At 41.9% G+C, this 18,523-nt stretch overlaps 1 protein-coding gene across 3 annotated transcripts in view; it reads right to left on the minus strand.

Annotated features, from left to right (window-relative positions):
• LOC118340549 (filamin-A-interacting protein 1-like) overlaps nucleotides 1–12,936 on the minus strand; it is a 21,072-nt gene extending 8,136 nt beyond the window's left edge. For 2 of the 3 annotated variants that reach the window (XM_035678602.1, XM_035678600.1), the window contains exons 1-4: nucleotides 12,638–12,936; nucleotides 9,071–9,244; nucleotides 8,454–8,632; nucleotides 960–3,732 (exon numbers count right to left, since the gene is read on the minus strand). In XM_035678602.1, the coding sequence (XP_035534495.1) occupies nucleotides 960–3,732; nucleotides 8,454–8,632; nucleotides 9,071–9,244; nucleotides 12,638–12,907 (3,396 nt within the window). In that variant the 5' untranslated portion in view covers nucleotides 12,908–12,936. Of the gene's footprint in view, nucleotides 1–802; nucleotides 868–959; nucleotides 3,733–8,453; nucleotides 8,633–9,070; nucleotides 9,245–12,637 lie in introns of all 3 variants that reach the window. The other variant, XM_035678601.1, reaches the window with a different exon arrangement.
• Nucleotides 12,937–18,523: the final 5,587 nt, after the last annotated feature.

Here is an 18,523-nt window from a genome sequence, read left to right on the forward strand (position 1 = left end):
GTTGGTATTGATTACTGACGCTGGCTGATCAGGATCATTATCTGCTAACTAAAGTCAGTTTCTAACAGCAGTAGGCTGTGTGCCCTTTTGATGTGCTTGTTATTAATACTGTTATAAATGACTCCTGATGAAACGTAGTTTGGAGAGCAGACAGACTCATTGGGAAGATCTTGTAGAGAGGTAAAAAAAAACAATGCCAGGCACGTGCAGTAACAAAACAGCACGACTGCCTCAGAAACGTCTCTTTGATTAAAGTTAAAGGTCCAGTGTATAACATAGAGGAGAATCTATTGTAATATAATATTCATAGGTTTGTTTTCATTGGTGTCTTGCAGCACGATGCTGCTCAGCAATTTGCATTGACGTCCTTTTTTCACAGATTGCCAACCTTCCAGTCGGTTTGACTGTAATGTCCAAGGTACTTATGGTCCTGAATCAGGGCTAGACACTTGACTCGGTGCTCATCAAATCAATGCTTACTAGGTCTGTTTACACAAGTGCGTGTTGGTTAACTAGTGTTGGCCCTCTTGAATATTAATTGATATCAAGTTTGGTAATATTATGTTTGAACAAGGCTTCTTATTTGTACATTTAACTTCTTAAAGTGCAAAACATCCAATGTGGTCACTTCTTGCCTGTGTTTGGTTAAAAGGAGTGAATTTGTCAGTTGGTAGATTTGTGTTTGTCTATATAAGAGCCTCAGAAAGGCGTCACTGGGATGTGGGATCTAATGCATGTCAGATCATTCCAATGTTAGTTCATATCAGTGAAAGCATACGTTTATAAATTCACTGTTTTATACCTGGAGAGAGTGCTATCTAGGCAGCACACACCACCTGATTTCATTTTGAAACATTTCAGAAGCAACTGCAACGTAAAAGATTAGACATGATTCAGATATTTTTGGCAGAATAAAGTGACGATAGAAGGACAAAGAGGACACCAAACAAGGCTCTCACCACTGACTGTGTCGGCCTGGAGGATGCCGAGGTGATGGGTGTGATTGTTATGCTGCTTGTCATTTTGCTCGGAGTTGTCTTCCCCACTGAAGATTGGCGTGGGGAGCGGAGCACCGTTCCTGTTTGCATTTCCTTGCTGCTTTCTGAGCTCAGACCAAGGGTCACCACTGAACTACCACAGCCCTCGGAGGGCCTCTTGAACTGTGGACCCAAGTGGATGTGGATCTTGTTGTCCTCTGTTGTGATTATGTTGCTTTTGCCGTTAAATTTCCTGTAAGGAGCTGGCACAGGTTGCTTCTCTGGGGTCACCTTGATCACTGTGCGGCCCGTGGTGACGTTGTGAGGTTCAGGTGACGCACATGCTTCAGCCACAGGAGTGGTACTGACTGTGATGATGGACACTGGCGACTGAAGGTTGTTGGAGCCGTTGGCCTTGTCTGGACTCTTGGCTCTGGAGATGGTGGTTATCGTGACCGGAGATTTGGCGCGATCAAGACCTCCCATCGGTTCATGGGTATTGCTCTTTGAGGTCACTGTTGTGGGCTTGGGCAAGATTGTGATGCGAGGTTTCTGAAGGCCGAGAGTCGGGATGATGGTGGTGCTGGAGAAGAAATCCTCAGCTCGAGGGCTGGTGATCTCCAAGGTGGCAGTGCTGTTCTCGTGATCTGGGGTCACTCGGATGCGCAGTGGCTGTCCTGGCTTTTGGGACATGGTCATGTCAGGCGGATGGAGCAAGGACGCCCCGTTGGTCTTCTCGGGAGTGGTCTGAGTAAGAGTGATGGCCTCCTTCTTTTTCATCCAGGGTATCCAGGATTTTCCTGCCCCGAGTTCTGCTGATGCCGGAGGGTATCGTTCAAGAACTGTTGGCTTTTTAAGACCCCGTTGTCTGAGGTTGCTCATTAAGTGGTTTTCCTCAAGAACTGATTTCCGGATGAACCCGGCCGCAGTCTCATCCTCAGCAGGCTCACTGGCCATCACATCTGTCTGCACTGCAGTGGAGGTAACCGCGACATTGGCCATCCTCCTACCGTTCATACTCGGCCTCAAGGCACGACTGTAGCGCTTGGTGGCTTCCAGCTCCTTGGTGAGGTTGGAGACTTCATGGCTCATGCTCTTCTTCTTCTCCTCCTCTTCCATTAACCTCTGCTGGAGGACAGAATAATCCACCTGCAGCTGGGAGAGTTGGTCCTCCTTGTTCATCAGTTCATGGATTTTCTCTTTCAGGGCCTGGACGTCCACCTGCAGCTCTCTGGTTTTAGCCTCCTCCATCTTGCAGCGGACTCTGAGCTCCGCCTCTGGACTCATGACCTCGCCTTTCTCTATCGCTTTGTTTCTTGCGATCTGGCTTTTCATTTCCTCCAGCAGCTTGGAAAGGGCATTCGCTTTGTCCTGCTCCGTTCTGTATTTTTTCTCCAGTAGATCATACTCATCCTCTGTTTTCATCAAATCTCCTTCTACCACCTCAAGTTGTTTGAGTCTGCTTTTAAGTCTTTCAATTTCCAGCGTGAGCTCTTTTACTTTGTTGTCATCGTCTGGATTTCTGTGATTGTCCCTGTTGGCCCACCTTCTGTGCATTTCCTTCTCTGACTCATCAAGTCTGTCCATTCTTATTTTCATACCACTTATCTTGGTATTCAGCTCCCTACAATTTTCCTCTTCACTTGCAAGTTTAGTTTTTAACTCATCTTTCTCTTTGACGAGAGTCGTCACTTTGACCTCCATTTCGGATTTGTATTTGAGAAGTTTTTTGCTCTCCTCAATCAGCTTCTCTGTGACTTCCGTAACCTTGCCCTGCTCTGCTTTGAACATGTTACTTAAGTCATCACTTTTCTGTTCCTCCTGTTTAAGTCTCTCCGCCATATTTTTCCTCTCATCTACCAGTATAACCGTAAAGGACTTCAACTTCATAAGATCATCTTTGAGGACCATTTCTGCCTTTTCAAACTTTGACTCTGAGCTCTCTAGTTCTTTCAACCGGGTTTTCACTGTCTCCAGCTCACCAGCCAGATCTTTCACGACACGTTTCTCTTTTTCGAGGTTTGTATGAAGCTGAGAACACTCGGTTTTGCTCCTATTAAAAGCACCCTCCAGTTTTTCCAGCTCAACCATTCTCTTCTGCAGTTTGTCCACCTCCAACCGCAGCTCCTTGCTGTGGTTCTCCTCATTCTGGAGCTTTTTCCTCAGCTCCCGGCACTGAGTCTCTGTTTTGATGATCTCCTCATCCTTGCCCTCCATTTCCAGCACTCTCTTCCGCAGATTCTCCAGCTCAGTCATGAGAGACGAATTCCCGCACTCCCCTTTGCTGATCTTCTCTCTCAGCTCCTGCAGGTCCTCCTCTGATTTATGCAGCATCTTGTTGCTCTCCTCCAGCTCTTCAATCTTGTGCGCCAATCCAGCCAGCTTCAGTCTAAGCTGGCGGCTTTGGGACTCCTCGTTGGCCAGTTTGGTGGTCATCTCCTCGTGTTCCTGTGCAAACTTGGCTGCTCTATGCTCCAGCTCAGCCTCTAGCTTGAGGACTTTCTGGTCGTCCTCCTTAACGGTGTCAGTGACCGCCGCCAAGCGTTGCTCTTTCTCCTGCAGCTTCTGAGTCAGGTCCTGGACCTTCTGGCTCTGTTGGTCGATCTGCTCGATGTGCAGCTGCCGCTCGTCTACCAACATCAGGGCAAAGGACTTGAGCCTAACCAGCTCCGCTCTGACCTTCTCCAGCCTCCTGCTGTGGTCCTTGTCCTTACGAGCCTGGTAGGCCTTTTCCTGCTCCAACAACCTTTTGAGTCTAAAAAACAAACAGAAGAAAATACGAATGAGTGGGTGTTAACTTTGTTTCAATGCAGATGACACCAATCCTGAATTGATTTTACACCAACATGTTGTTTTGTTTTTATGCCCCTAAACCAACGGTTCTTAATGGTTTTAATTGTGTTTTCTTCTTAATGTTCTATTAATTCTGTTATTTTAATTTGTTAAGTTGCTGCTAAATAATAATGAAAATTAAAAAAAAATTGTTTTCTTCACAGGAAGGAATGAAATGCTGAGATGTAGGCCTACTGTATATATATTTGAAAATAGTTAATCCTCAGAGCTCTAGCACCCCCTAGTGGCGATTGGGAACCACTGCCCTTGGTATGTTTTTTATTGACTTTTATTTATTGATATTTAACATTTTATTGTTTCTTGCAGAGTGTAAAACAACAGCAGCACAGAACAATGGTAGACATATCGAGTGAGATATTACAACAACAAGACATTACCCAACAAATACCCCAAACAAAAGAACAAATCAAAGACTTTTACTATTGAAAGTACAGAAAACAATGCTAATAACATTATTAAATGAAGGAAAAGAAACTTTATTAAGAAGAGGAAATGACAGGAACATAAGACTAGGTAGATAAATAGTAAAAGATATAATAAAACATAAATAAAATAAAATGATGTATGTGTATGAATGTATGACATTTTATTGTTGCAAAATGTTATTTATTAATGTTTTAATATGTTTAATGTGTGTTGTGAAGCTCTTTGTGCCGCATGTTTGTATGAAAGGTGCTACGTAAATAAAGTTCTGACTACTCTACCTGGATAATCTTCAGAGACGAGATGATTTTTACGCTTTCACAGACTTAAACTTGCATCAACAAACCAAACCACTGCGATAAAGAGTCACTGCAGAGCTGCCAACAGTCCTGAGAGTTCAACCTGCCAGAGTTAATGTCCTGTTGGTTGGTAGATGTTTAACTAATCTCAGCGGGAGTCACATCACACCCTGCAAATGCATAAACAGGTCTCCTCAAATCCAGACCATCACATCTTTTCTCCTCCTGCGTGAAAAACTTCTCCCCTCGAAGTTCTGTTTCAACTCACCAACCAGTCGGGTTGCCGGGCAGGTTGATCCATATCTGAGAGTGTTTTTAAAGCTGAGCGGGAGCCAAACTGCTGCTGAGTCTCTCATGGGGTCAGAGAGGGAAGAAAGGAAGGAGGGGCCCGCAGACTCCGCCGGGAATCAGCCATCACATTCCAAACATGTCAACAGTGCACAATGAGAAAGGTGAACATTGTGCCGAACGCCACCGCTCCACTGGCTGCTGATGTCATCCTCCCGTCCATATATGGTCAAAGAGGCCCTGCCCTTGTTTGGACACCAAGGAGGAAGGCTTCCAGCGAGCTCCTCATCCTCTTTCTCCCTGTTTTGCTCTCTCTCTCTCTCTCTCTCTCTCTCTCTCTCTGGGGAGGAGGGATGACTTTGCAGCAGGTATGACATAACACACAAAGCCTCTTTTAAGCTCTTTTTACCCTAAAATGTTGCTCCAGTTCGACCCGACCTGTCCATCTTGCAGCCAGCAGTGTCTCCATAGAAACGTGGCAACGATGCAAGGCAAGAGTTTTTGTTTTGGAGAGGACAATGCCAGACTTACACAGCCTTTCTCATTATAATCCCCCCCGGTGTCGTGCAAAGGGAGAAGACATGGATATAAATTCTCCATAGTGGCTGGATTGTATGTGTGTGAGATCATAGCTTCAGACAGCAGAGGAGGCCTGTGGTTTGCATTGCAGAGCCTCCCTAAATGAGCCAAATATGAGTGCTGCAAAGAGCTTACAGCTGCAGAGGCTTTCTATCGCTGCTCTTCATTACTCCAAATACATGTTGTACATAAATATCACCCGGATGCTTGAGCACTACATTAACTGCCGTAGTTTTGTGGCTTGGATACTCACACTTTTGTTGGCTGGGGGAAGATCTTCTGTTGCACACATGTCTCAGCTCTTACTGGATAAAAGCCTCTAAGACATCTTTCATTAACCTCCAGTGACAACCAGGGTTGTGGTTTTGAAAAAATCAGCAATAAAACAAATGATAACAACTTGATGCCTTTTGTTGGAGAAGTTAAAAGGTGTCCACTGGAAAAAAAATAGGGTTGAGTGAGTACTGAAACGAGTATCCGGTGCAGATAATGTGTCACAGTACAAGGTGTCCATACGTTTGTTCTAAAAACTTGTTCTGTAAATAGTTTTCTAATAAAATTCTGATCAATTCATATCAGTTACAGACTTAAATTAACAACTTCTGATAAGTCCTGCCCACTTATGGTCTAAGCCCCGCCCCTGAGCACCTCAACTCGCTGTACGTCACTGCAAAAAACTGACATGCCGACAGCAATAAACTCGGACTTAAGGCTTTACAACGGGACTCTACAACGGGACTCTACAACGTTACGATAGGTTCACACTTTCTACAACAATCCACCAATTCGGGACCATGATCACGGCCCAACACTTTTGACAATCAATCATCTATCACTGACCGACTGACATTGTTATCCACTGCTCAGAGAAAGTCTGTGATGTCTTTTACAGCATCAGAAGCATCTCCTCTCCCTACAGTGATCTTCAGGTAGACGTCCTGCTGGATGAACTGTCTGTGATTAAAACTAATTAACACCAATTTAATATAAAAATCCTGCAGTTTAGCCACGACAATCTTCCCTTATCCCTCCGACACACAGCTCTCTGCCTCGAGGACAGATCATTATAACCTCGTACGATGGCTCTGCAGAAAGCCTCTCTCTGTTCGGATCTATTCATAGCCTCAGTGCTGACAGAAGCCTGCCAGAGGCCCCAAACGCTCATAAAACTGAGCCCACAGCAAACACATCAGACCCGGAGATGCTGATCTGCAGCTAATTATAGTGGCAAAATTAGCATCCTTATTAACATTCTGAACAGACGAGTCAATGAGAACGTTCCGATACCGAGGAGGCACATCGGTTGTTGACTGTTCGGAGGATAAAAATGGGATTTTTTTTTTTCAGGCTGCATTTGAACATGAATCAGAATTATCCACCGCTGTGAAATTATAGAGAATCAAACCTACATTTTTCTGAAGACAGACATGGTTTACTGGTTAAAGTCCTCGAACCACACAAACCCTGTCAGACCGGGACCAGGGGGCCTCCGGGTGGCCGAGCACTTAAAGTCACCATCCTGTAAGACAGAGCTGTGTCCTGTTGCAACCCTGTCTCCTAAAGTCTGAATACTACTTTTTATTGCCACTTGAATTCTGTTCATCAGTATAACGTGTAAATGTTCAAACTGAACGTTTCCTACAGTCAGTGAGTTAACTTTGAATTAAAGGACCACACCAGTGTCTCCTTAAAACAGCAACAATCAGTATTTTTATGTGTTTTTATGACATGAGCACTTATATGTGAAAGGTGTAAGATAAAGTGAGAACACTAAAAAAAGGATCAGACAGCAGACAGATGCCGTCAGAGACTCGCTGGTGAAGAAGATAAATTTTCACATGAATAACGACTGCTCGGTCATTGGCCCTCGACTTCAAAGTCTGACGCTGTAACATCACTTCTGGACTCCCCAATAAAGTTAGCAACAATAAATATGTAACGTCTGCAACTTCTGGTCAAAATAGCAGTAATACATACGTCCCGTTAAGCTTTCAAAATAAAGCTTGTATGTTTGTGTGTCAACTAAAGACACTTAAACTTACTTTACTTTCACTTTGTAGAAAACGATTGACTCTAAACATCTTTCTGCCGCATGTATCATTGTCTGTTAAAATGTTCTGTAGTGAAACAGAAATCTTTACAAGTATAACTCACTAACGGTACTTTACGCAGCAGGTTTCTGTTGTATTTACGGTTGTTTAATCGTCCAGCAGACGTCTCTGTAGGGAATGATGTCACCGTCTCTGTGCTCACTCATGATATCACCTGCAGTGAATCTGCTGGCTGCAGCCAACAGGAATGTTATCAGATGGAGAGAGAGAGCCGAGGGGCGACCACAATACAGACAGCAGGATCTGAATGTGGAGGTTTACGGAGCATCAGGAGCAGATGTGTCGTCTTCCTCATCTGGTTGGTTTGTTTCAACCTGCACATCAGTTCCGTTTAGGAAAGGAAAACGAATGAAATTGTATTTAAATGTAACATAACCTTTGTTTCAACAAATAAATTTTTCTCAAAGACCTCCATCAGAATAGTGAGAAAGATGCTGTGATCATATAAAGTCCACACAGCTCAGAGTATAAAGCTATCAGTGATGATTCTATCAGAACCATCATCCAGAACCTCGATGGATCTTATCTGACGTCTGCTGCCACACAAAAATAAACATCCTCTAATGTTGTTTGATGGTCGATGAATTTTCAGTCGAGCATGAGGGTCGAGCATTGTGCTCGTCTTCCAGCTCTGTGTGTGATCTCAGCAGCTTCGTCCTGACTTGTTTCCAGCAGGAAGTCGAGTCTGACGCACTTAAAGTCGCTCAGATCGACATCAGGATTCCTCCTCCGCTGTACATACATCATACAGGTACGGAGGTCCGTTCATCACGTTCACTCTCTCGGTGCAGAGGTCAGAAACTGGAAGCTGTAAACATTATTATTTTATAAAATCTATGTTTTTTTAGCTCTAGTTTTGTCTCTACCAAGCAAAGGGTTCACACACTTGTGTCACTCTCCCCCTCTCTCTCTCTCTCACCCACCTCTCTCTCTCCTGCTCCAGCAGGTTGGTGAACTCGTCGCTCTTGTTCATGAAGTCGGTGTGTTTGTGTTTCTCGTTGTCGAGCTCCATGACGGTGCGTCGGTGACATTTCTCCGCCAGCAGCAGCTGCTCCAGCATCCGTCTGTACGTCTCCTTCTGTTTGTCCTCCAGCCGGTCCAACTGATGGGGAAACACGTCAACACTCATTGTCAGCGTCAGCCCGCCTGCAGCCGGCCTTTAGCTACGGTGGTGATGTGCAACAAAGAGTCTGTCTGCAACCATTACGAGCTTCATTCAGACGAGTTCACAGAGTTCCCACAGTCTTATAGCAAACGCTATTGCTGTAAACGCACCCCCGAAATAAAAGTTTAAATATTTCTACTCCATCCATCATCTGTGACAATGACCTCTGTAACCTCTTTTATATTATATTACATTATGTTATATTACATTATATTATGTTATATTAGACCACTGCTGCTCTGTAATTTCCTAATCACATTCTTGAAAGTTCCCTGGGAATAAATATCTATATTTATAGATAATATTCTGTCTTTATGAAGCAGTGAAACCATCGACCCCCCCACTGTCAGTGTATTCAGTATGTCTGTGTCTAACCTCGGCCATTGGTTTCTCGTACACGTCCTCGGTGCTGTTGCTGCTGCGGGTGAGCAGAGCGTCTCTCTGCAGGGCCTGCAGGGGTCTGCTGGGCACAGCTGAGCCATAGTGAGCCTCCAGAGTCTCTGGTCTGGTTCTGTCCGACTTCAGCAGGCCTATGATGTCCTCTCTGGCCTGAGGAGACACAGCGGAGGGTTTAATGAGTGATCGGGATAAATAAGTTAAATATCCAAACACTGTTGGTGGAACTGAAACCACCTGAATTATATTATTAATCATTTATTGTCATTTATGTATCATTAGAATTCAGTTTCTGTCTACAAAAGAAGAGAAATGATGATATTGATGGCCGTTTGCCTGTTGGTGTGATGATGTTTGTTCTGTAATTTTACATGGATTAGTTTGGAACAAACAGAAAACGTTGAATAAAAGCTTTTGTTCTATCAGGTGTTACAGGGCATGGTAAACTGTCCAAATTACAGTTTCTTATCAGTGCTAAACTGTATAAATTACTGCTAATATTCACAGATTTAATGGACTTTTCATTACAGTTTATAAATCTTTTAACATCACATTAAAATTAAAACAATCCAATAATAACAGCACCCTCGTCTGCTGCTATAATGTAAGTCGTCAAGATGTGATTGATTAATAGCAGAGTTCACCTGGATTGTTATTAGATCCATTGCATTGGTTTTACACTATAAATATCTTTAATTAAACATTAAAAAGACAAGATTTTATGTCAAATTAAAGCTAAAAACTGTATTTTAATAACAGAAAATTACTGTATTTTTACAAGTCAGTTATTATCTGTTATTTTACAGTATTGTTTGGCGCTCCAGCTCTCTATGTGTTTTTACAGTGAACTCAAACACCCAGCAGAAAGCTCACCAGGTGCCCTCCGAGTTCACAAACCCACATTTCTGACTCAATCTTTCGTCTCATGACCAGAATCAAATGTGAAACATCATCAAACTCCAGTGACTCCAACTCTCATATCTTATAATCCGTATAAAACAGGATTCACACTCACGCCTCCTGAATGTGGACTGAAACAGACACAACCAGGTCAGAGAGAATTTAAATTCTCAGACGTCAGCTGACATCATCTGAACGTGGATTACCTCATCTCCAATATCACATGACTGAGTGCAGCTTCCCAGCAGCAGAGGGAGCTGTTTCCTGTTTCACTGTACACGTTCTGCACAGTGACACAGATTCACTCTCTGTTCCTCACTGAACTTTATATTCATTCTTCAGATTGTTCTTCAGTGTCCTTGCACACAAACCTTCAGTCCAACGATCAAACATTCAATAATAATGGCTGCATATTGATTTATGCTCATTTTAATCAGTTTAATGTTGTATAAACAAATATAAACAAAGCTTTTACAACTACAATGCAGCTGCACCTTTTAAATGCAGTATTATATATATGGAAATATCTGATGTGTTTTTATTTGTAATGTTTTTATTTACCTGGTTTTATCTAACTGCCTATTAATTGGCCCACAGTCTCCTGTCATTTTATAAAAGATAAAAGTGGCTATAATTTCATTCATGAACCCATTTACGGGCTCTAACATACTTTCACCTCTCACCAATCCTCGATACCTGACCTTTAATAACTTCCTTCTTCTCCAGAGTTTTCTCCTCTCGCAGGTTCCCAGAGATCACGATTGTACAAATATCTTATTATCATTATTATCAGAGCCCAGCCAATGTATCGTTGTATATATCCAACATACATTGATATGAAAACTGTTTTTTTTACAGGATAAAATGCAGAAGAAATGTTTGTATTAATATTTTGGTGTCACTGTAAAGTTTATCCAGCAGGGGGCGCTATGGTTTACGATACTGTGAGTTCAGAGAGAGGGAAGAAAAAAGCTCCTAGTCAATAGTTATTTATTTATCTTCCAAAACTTAAAGATTCAAGTTTTTCTACAGAAGAAAAGTAAATTATCATTAATTTAACTGTGCTGTGATGTCTTTTCTGTTAAATATTGTGTTTATAGATTTATATATTTTCCATAAAAACACATGATGATAAAAATTATTGTGAGTCTGTTTTCAACATTTGGATGCAGCTCTTCCTGTGTGAAATGTGAGTATTTTTTTTGTCTCATCGCTAATGGAAAATATTTAACACGCCCGAGCAGATGGAAACGGAGGGTGAGGCCTCTCTGGAGACGCCTTTATAAATGTGCCTCCATTAGAGAACCATTAACAGACTGCAGCCCGGCAGCACCGAGCACAAACTCTCTGGATTCATGGTTTTAAAGAGGATCAAGATTAACTGGGTGTTTCTGAACAAGACAGTAACTAGTCCTGCTTTGTCTTCGGTTGGCATGGCAACCACGCTGTCAAATCCTTCGTTATCTCAATCAATAACAAGAACTGTGACAGAGCAGCAGTGAGCATTAGTTATTGATCAGGACTCAACGTCTACTCTATCAGTTTCTGATGTGATGATGATGTTTCTGATGAGTTGTTTTCAAAGAATCACACATTTGGAACATAAATCTGATCGTAGCTCGCTCACACAGATACACACATACACTAATACGCAGATACTTACAGATACAGAAACATGATATCGGTGGTAACAGCTTCTTGCTCACAACTGAAACTCTGCTTAAGAGGAAGAACTGGCGTCAAGTAACAACCTGCAAACGCCCCCACTGGTCCATCTTGAACTCAGTCACTCACAGATAATTCTCTCCCAGACTGGGAAAAAGGTTTCGTTGTTACCATCGATATCAACTCCTGGACGCAGTTTACCTTACCCAACATATATCACACACAATAGGACTCACAGAGAACGACACACACACTGCTCATTAAACACTACTGATGATTAGCTTCCTGCTATGTGGCTCTGCCCACCCATTCAAACACTCTGGACAAACATCACACACACTATCCACAGCACTCCAGTCTCTCCATCTGTATGTCTGTTAGATCCTTCCACAGCTGAACTGCCACTGAAATATGAACGACCCACTCTGTCGCCTTAACAATCGCTAAAAAGACAAAACTCTTAAACTGGAAGAGAAATAAACTTTGAACACATCAGCGGCACATCCTACTAGCCGACAGAGGCGTTTGGGGCCAAGTACAAGAACTTTAACAGTTTTTTAGTTTAACATCAAAAAATTGCAGCTCATCCAAGTTTTTATGACCTTAAGACATGTTTGTACTTTAACTGATTAATTAAGTTATACATTATCATGTGAGTGAAGTATGTAAGTTAAAAGAAGTCAATGTTGACTTTTAGTTTCACTTTTGGGTCCATCCACCCCAACCTCCTCTCTATGTGGAGTTTGCTGCTCTTTCTGATACGTAGTCGTTAGCTGACTTTCTACTTTGCTCCCGTCATAACTCCTACAGCCACTAGAGGTCGCCGCCTAATGATAAATGTAAATATTGGTTGTAAAAGCTGTTTTTCAGCTGAAGACGAGCTGAATCTGATGGTTTTACCTCTCGGTGGAGCTGCTAACAGCTCATAGACCGCTCTTCATAAACATCAACAACTACATGTCATCTGAAATTGATGCGTACCTGAATTTCTCCTTCCATGACTCCCAGCAGTTGAAGCATGTCTTTCTTCGACAGATCCGGCAGACCTGCCTTCCTGCTTCCTGCTGAAGGTTTCTGAGGTTTCTTTGTGGTTCCAGACACCGCCGTCCTCCCGTCCTTCTCCTCTCGCTGCACTTTCATCTTCCTCTTGGAGAGCTCCGGCGTGTTCTCGTCTTCCTGCTTTATGAAAGCTTTAGTGGGCTGGATGTGTCCGTCATCTGGACCCTCCACGGTGCAGTTCCTGGATCGCATCTTTTACCTGGGAGGAGGAATACAATGGATGCCAATAAATTAAACAACAATCCTAGGAAACCAGATGTTTCTAAGGACAGATGTTTAACCGAATTCTTCATCATCCTTCCCACAACTTTCATATCTGCTTATTGTTTCTCTTCTTCGTACGATTTTCCAACAACGTGGCCCGTTAATATAAAACCTTTTGGCAGATCAGGCTCAAATTTTAACTGGATGCACCACAAAAGCACATTTGTGAGTGATGAAAGCTCAACTTTGACAAGAAAATAAAGGCGATGAAATGTTCCCCATGATGGATTACCTATCTTACCTATGAAAGTTTCAGCTCCTGCAAGATGCTTTTCATCATGTACTGAAATGACCTCGTACCGAGAGCTGGAAGGTAAATCTAAAAGAATAACAGTCTGATTCCGAGAAGGAATCTAATTCTACAGTAAAAGAATAAGTAATGCAGCTTCTCATATATGGTGGAAATGGGGTTTTCTTCATCCTAAACATAAACAACGACAACCAGATCGCCAAAATCAGGATATAGAAATAAATATTCATGGGGTGTCCAGAAGGTGAGAGAAATATATGTTGATTTAATCTGAAACAATGCCAAATATCAATAATTTATTGGAAAAAACCCAAAATGAAGATATTTGAACTCAAAAACATTGATAGAAATATCTAAAGTTGCATTAGAAATCAATAAATTTCCAAGGCTTCAGGCATTTTTCCAAATACAGTTTTCATTAAACTTAAACCCATTAATGAGTCTAAAATGTGGCCAGAACAGATCATTAAATTAATTTCCATTTTTAACACAACCCAAATAACAATAATATATAATTAAATATTAAAAATTTGTATTAGATTTTTTCAAATCAAACACTGATATCACACATGGAGAAATGACTTCTGACTTCTCAGTTTATTTATTCCCTCAGTAAACAGTTTTTCTGGTCTCAGTCTCTAGTTCAGTCATCTTCCCATACAGCATGATGTTCATTTAAGGAACTGATCGGTCCCATTTAGAGTCCAAACAGAACATAAGCAGGGGTATGCTTCTAGGGGCCTAACTTTGATTGACAGCTTCATTCTCATTGAGTCCGTCCAGCTAACAAACAAACGATGACGAAATCGACAGCTGGTCGGGCTGATATTGGGTCGGGGGTCAGGATGGGGGTTCTGACAAAGGAGCAGGTTATAGGCTATTGGATCTGAATGAGGCCAAAGTTCCCTAAGGCTGCGGGTCTGGATGAAAGAGGGCCGTGACTCAGCCAGAGAGAATCCTGGCAGGGAAGCGGTAGCAACCACGTTACAGCTGCCTGTTATTAATAGTTATTTCAGGGAGGACGCCAAAATCTCCCACGTGTCAAAACCACAGAACTGTCCTCTTTCTGACGGTCAGATCGGTGAACTGGAACAGTCACTGGTGGAGTCGGTGGGTAAAAACCTAAATCCAAGACGAGCCCGAGAATGCAGCTGGTTTCAGATCAGATGATGATGGTCTTGTTTGTTGATGTAGGTCATTTAGAGGAATCAGTAAACTCTTCTATAAGTCCACCACAGCGTCACAGTCAGCTAATTCTGGTTTTAAAGACAAATTAAAGAGCGGTTCAGGTCCAGTGTGTAACATTGAAGAGGATCTATTGTCAGAAATGTAATATAATAAAGGTACGTTTTCATTAGTGTATAATCAGCTGAATATAAGAATCATTGTGTCTGGACCTTTAACAGGAGATCTTTCTGTCTGGAGTTCATCAATTCTCTCATGAGATCCCCAAAGAATTGTACTTGCTCCAACTAACATTAAGACTCTTTACCTTCTGTAGTGTATTATATCTGTATATTTCTTTTATGTATTGTCCTTTACCCTGCTGTAAAACCAACTGCCCTCTGGGGACAAAAATTAAGTTCAAGTTGAAGTCTTTAGATTGGATTTCATGATTTTGTTATTCCCTCTTTTGTTGTAGCCAAACAGTCTTTTTCCTTTTACAACAATACTTGTAGGCCAAAGTTAAAGCTGATGGATGAATCATGAGATACAGATATACACTGTAGAAAGCTCCCTATAAATGATTTACTTTACTACATTTAACCAAAGTACAATGGTTTGAGCCCAATTTGAATAGGTGATCAGTATGTGAAACATAAAGTTGGTATTCAGCTTTCAGGAAGGTGGAGGAATGGGAGTATGATATGAAAACAACAAATAACTAACAATTATATCTACATAATAAGTTATTTTTGTTTAATTGGGATTCAGCTGGATGTTGCCATTCATTGTTTCAGTCCTAAGCTGAGGTTAGAGTTTAGGTTCATGGTTAATCACTATTGTAGTTTCTAAAGGACTTAAAAAATAATTGATCTTCTGTCCAAAACATTCAGTTAAAGTTTAATGTCTGTTTAATTCAAAGTTTTAGAAAAAGTGAGAGAAACGTCAATGTTTTTTGGATAAACTGAACTCATATTAACATTTTGTTGATGTTTCTGAAGTAACTTGACCTTCATCACTGAACAGTGAGTAATCAGTGAGTATGAGGTCTGTAAATAGAGACGGTCTGTTTACAGGTTGTGTAGAATATTTTCATCCTGGTTGCCAAGTATTACATCGAAGTGTTTTGCAGGTCTCAATTGAACTGAGTCTCCACATACCAGCACGATGTCGTGTCGAGTCCCAGATAAGCAAACTGATCCGTGTAAACAGTTTACCTCCACAGGAGAGGAACTCTGATTCATAGAGTCATTTCACAGGGTGACCTTATCAGCGTTACACCAGGATGGAGAAGAACAGTCAAGCACTGATGATAGATTCCACTTTGAGGGTTTGACCATCACTAAAACAGTCCGCTGTATTTCAAACACACCCAAAGGTCTGCATGACATCTTGGAAATACTTCAGAAAACCACCAGTTCCTTAAATCTGTGACTTTTTGTTATTTCAAACCTCTGCCTGCTTTTACTGTACTGCCAGAAGGATGTGGGGATGCTTCATGCAGTATACAATGATATTTTAGACCTTTTAGACCTTTCCTGTTTCAACATGACAATATCCCAATAAAAGGACTGGTCAAAAATATTACCAATACAGAGTAAAGACAAACACGTGTTACTGTTGGCTAAACTACTTCACATCAAAGAAACAATACGCCAATCGTTGCCCAACAACAATAAATCCACTTGCGTCTTCATAGAAAACTTTAGTGATTCTCCAACACCTCCAGGAGTTTCCTCGAGTACTGATGTCGGTTCCAGGGAACAGTCAGCGGTTTGGAGAAGAAAGATGTTGGAGTTGGAGAGTCTGTAGAACGAGTGAAAATTATTGAATACTCTCAGGAAGGACTGGGCCTCTTCCACTGGTGAGTGTGTCCTCCTTTTTGCAGTCCTGAACTAAACCCACCACCCACCAACACCTTTAGGTTGAACTGGAACTGTGAGATAGACCTACTCACCCAAAATCAGTGTTGGACCTTACTGACGGACTTATTATTAATTACTTGATGTCCCTGTTTGTTCTGGCACATTTACGCCGCACCGAGATAGAAGAATCTTAACTTTTTCAAGTGCACCACAGGTCATGTGACAAGAATGAACCAATCGGTTCCAAAGTACTTGCTTCACTTTTTCTGTACAAGGAAGTAACAGCATCAGGTTGAAAGGTCAGTCAAATGGATGATGGACAAACTGTGTAGTATTTTTATATATTTTGACACAAACAGAAGGAGCAATGCCTGCAGATACATCAGCTCAGATTTATGGTGCTGGAAATGTATCTGTAAAAACCGGAGATTCCAATAAAATAGGACCCAAATGCAGGACAGTTAGAGGCAGGATACAGGTAAAACCACAAATAAAAAAGGTACGATACACAGGAACAACCGGCAGTAATATCACGACATGAGGGTACGGAGATGAACACAGACGATATATACTCAACAGGTGTAGATTAATTAAGGCGGGCAAACAATTACAAAACACACCAAGACAGAAAGTGAGCCGATCAGAAACAAGAGGGAGAGGTAAATACAAAATAAAACAGGAAGTTACACGTGAAAAACTGACTACACAATAAAACAACACCAGTGTTTCTGACCGTATCTTTGTTTTGAGTTTAGTCAGTGATGCTAACTCTTAGTCATTAATCGTCCTGCAGCATGTTTAGACTGCTTTGTAGCGGCAGGTGCAACTGTGGCGCAACCTCCTGAAGCACCTTTGGTATAAAGATGGTGTTTTCCACGTGCCTTTATACGCAACATCTGAACGACCTCAGATGCACTGCAGCCAGATGCATAAATCTGTAATAAAGCCTGAAACCAGTCGAGTGGAGCTGCAGTTTAATGTGTTTTTATAACTATTTGTTAAACAATCACATATGAGTCTAATACTTCGGTGTCCAAATACTTTTGGCCACAGACATGATTATAATGTGGTTTACTATCTAAGCTTTTGATAAAAGGTTCTGTAAATATGCAGCTCTTCTATATATTTTGAGGCTTTAACAGATTTGTTTGCGTTGGGATGCAACCGCCTCATCTTCTGGAAGATGGATTCAGAAAGTGGAACTCCTATGGAACAAATGTAAATAAACCAAAAATAAAACCCACCAAATAAATTGAAGATTGTGTCTTTCGTCCTCCCGAGGGAGAGATATTTAGGGAGACGTGAGGAGGCTAAACTGTTCTCTCTGATTTACGCTTCAGCCCGGATAAAATCTCAGACAGCTGTGGCCTGTGGTCGACACACGAGAACTACAGTGGATAAGTGGTGGAGGAGGTATGTTGGCAGCCAGGGGTCCTACTGGTTGGAAAACTCATCCAGTAATGAGAAGGTCACAGGTTTGACCCCAGAAGTGTCTCCAAAGTGGGTCATGATGAATGTGCAGCACGGCTGGAGAGTCTTATTTCTCTTATTTATTTCTTACAAGAAACTCAGATTTCTAATCGATTTGAGAAAAAAAAGAGCTAGCAGAGAGCTCTGGGGATAGCAGTGTGTTCAGTCAGTTTGTCCTCTTCATTCCCACATTAGTCTGTATGACATGATCTGAACGCAGCTATAATACTTTATATGCTACCAGTAATGCTAACACATAGCGCCGTGTGGTTTAATATTAGCATTAGTCATCTGAAACTTACGGAGTACGTTAGAATGCTTTTACTGCTGAGGTTTTCCAGTTTACACTGGCAGCAATAAGACAACTATTAGCCCAGTTATCAGAAAGCCTAATGTAGATGAAAGAGTGAACCGTCATCCATTCATCCAACACTGAACTCGTGTCTGTCCTTCGCCTCGGTTCTTGAGCGGTGCAGCAGACGCAGCTGTTTGTTTGGTGAAATTAAAAGGGGTATTTTTAGGGTCTCCCCACTTGTGTCCAACAAGGGGAAACTCCAGGGCTATCACTTTATGATCCATCAGCAATCTCACGGATGCCTGAACCTCCATTTTACTTCACAGCTGCAGCTCTCACACTCCTCCACAACACCGCTCGCTGTAAATAAACAGCCGCTGTCTGTTCATCACGTCAGCTTAAAGCAGAGGTCACGTACGTTCAAACCCTCCAACAGTCTCAAACACTGACTCATGTTTGTTTGTGTTTGTTTCGGCTCATGTTGTAATGATATTGTGAGC

This window comes from Morone saxatilis, unplaced genomic scaffold (assembly GCF_004916995.1).
Source record: "Morone saxatilis isolate NCDOM2014 unplaced genomic scaffold, NCSU_SB_2.0 Contig7, whole genome shotgun sequence".
Classification (NCBI taxonomy): domain Eukaryota; kingdom Metazoa; phylum Chordata; class Actinopteri; family Moronidae; genus Morone; species Morone saxatilis.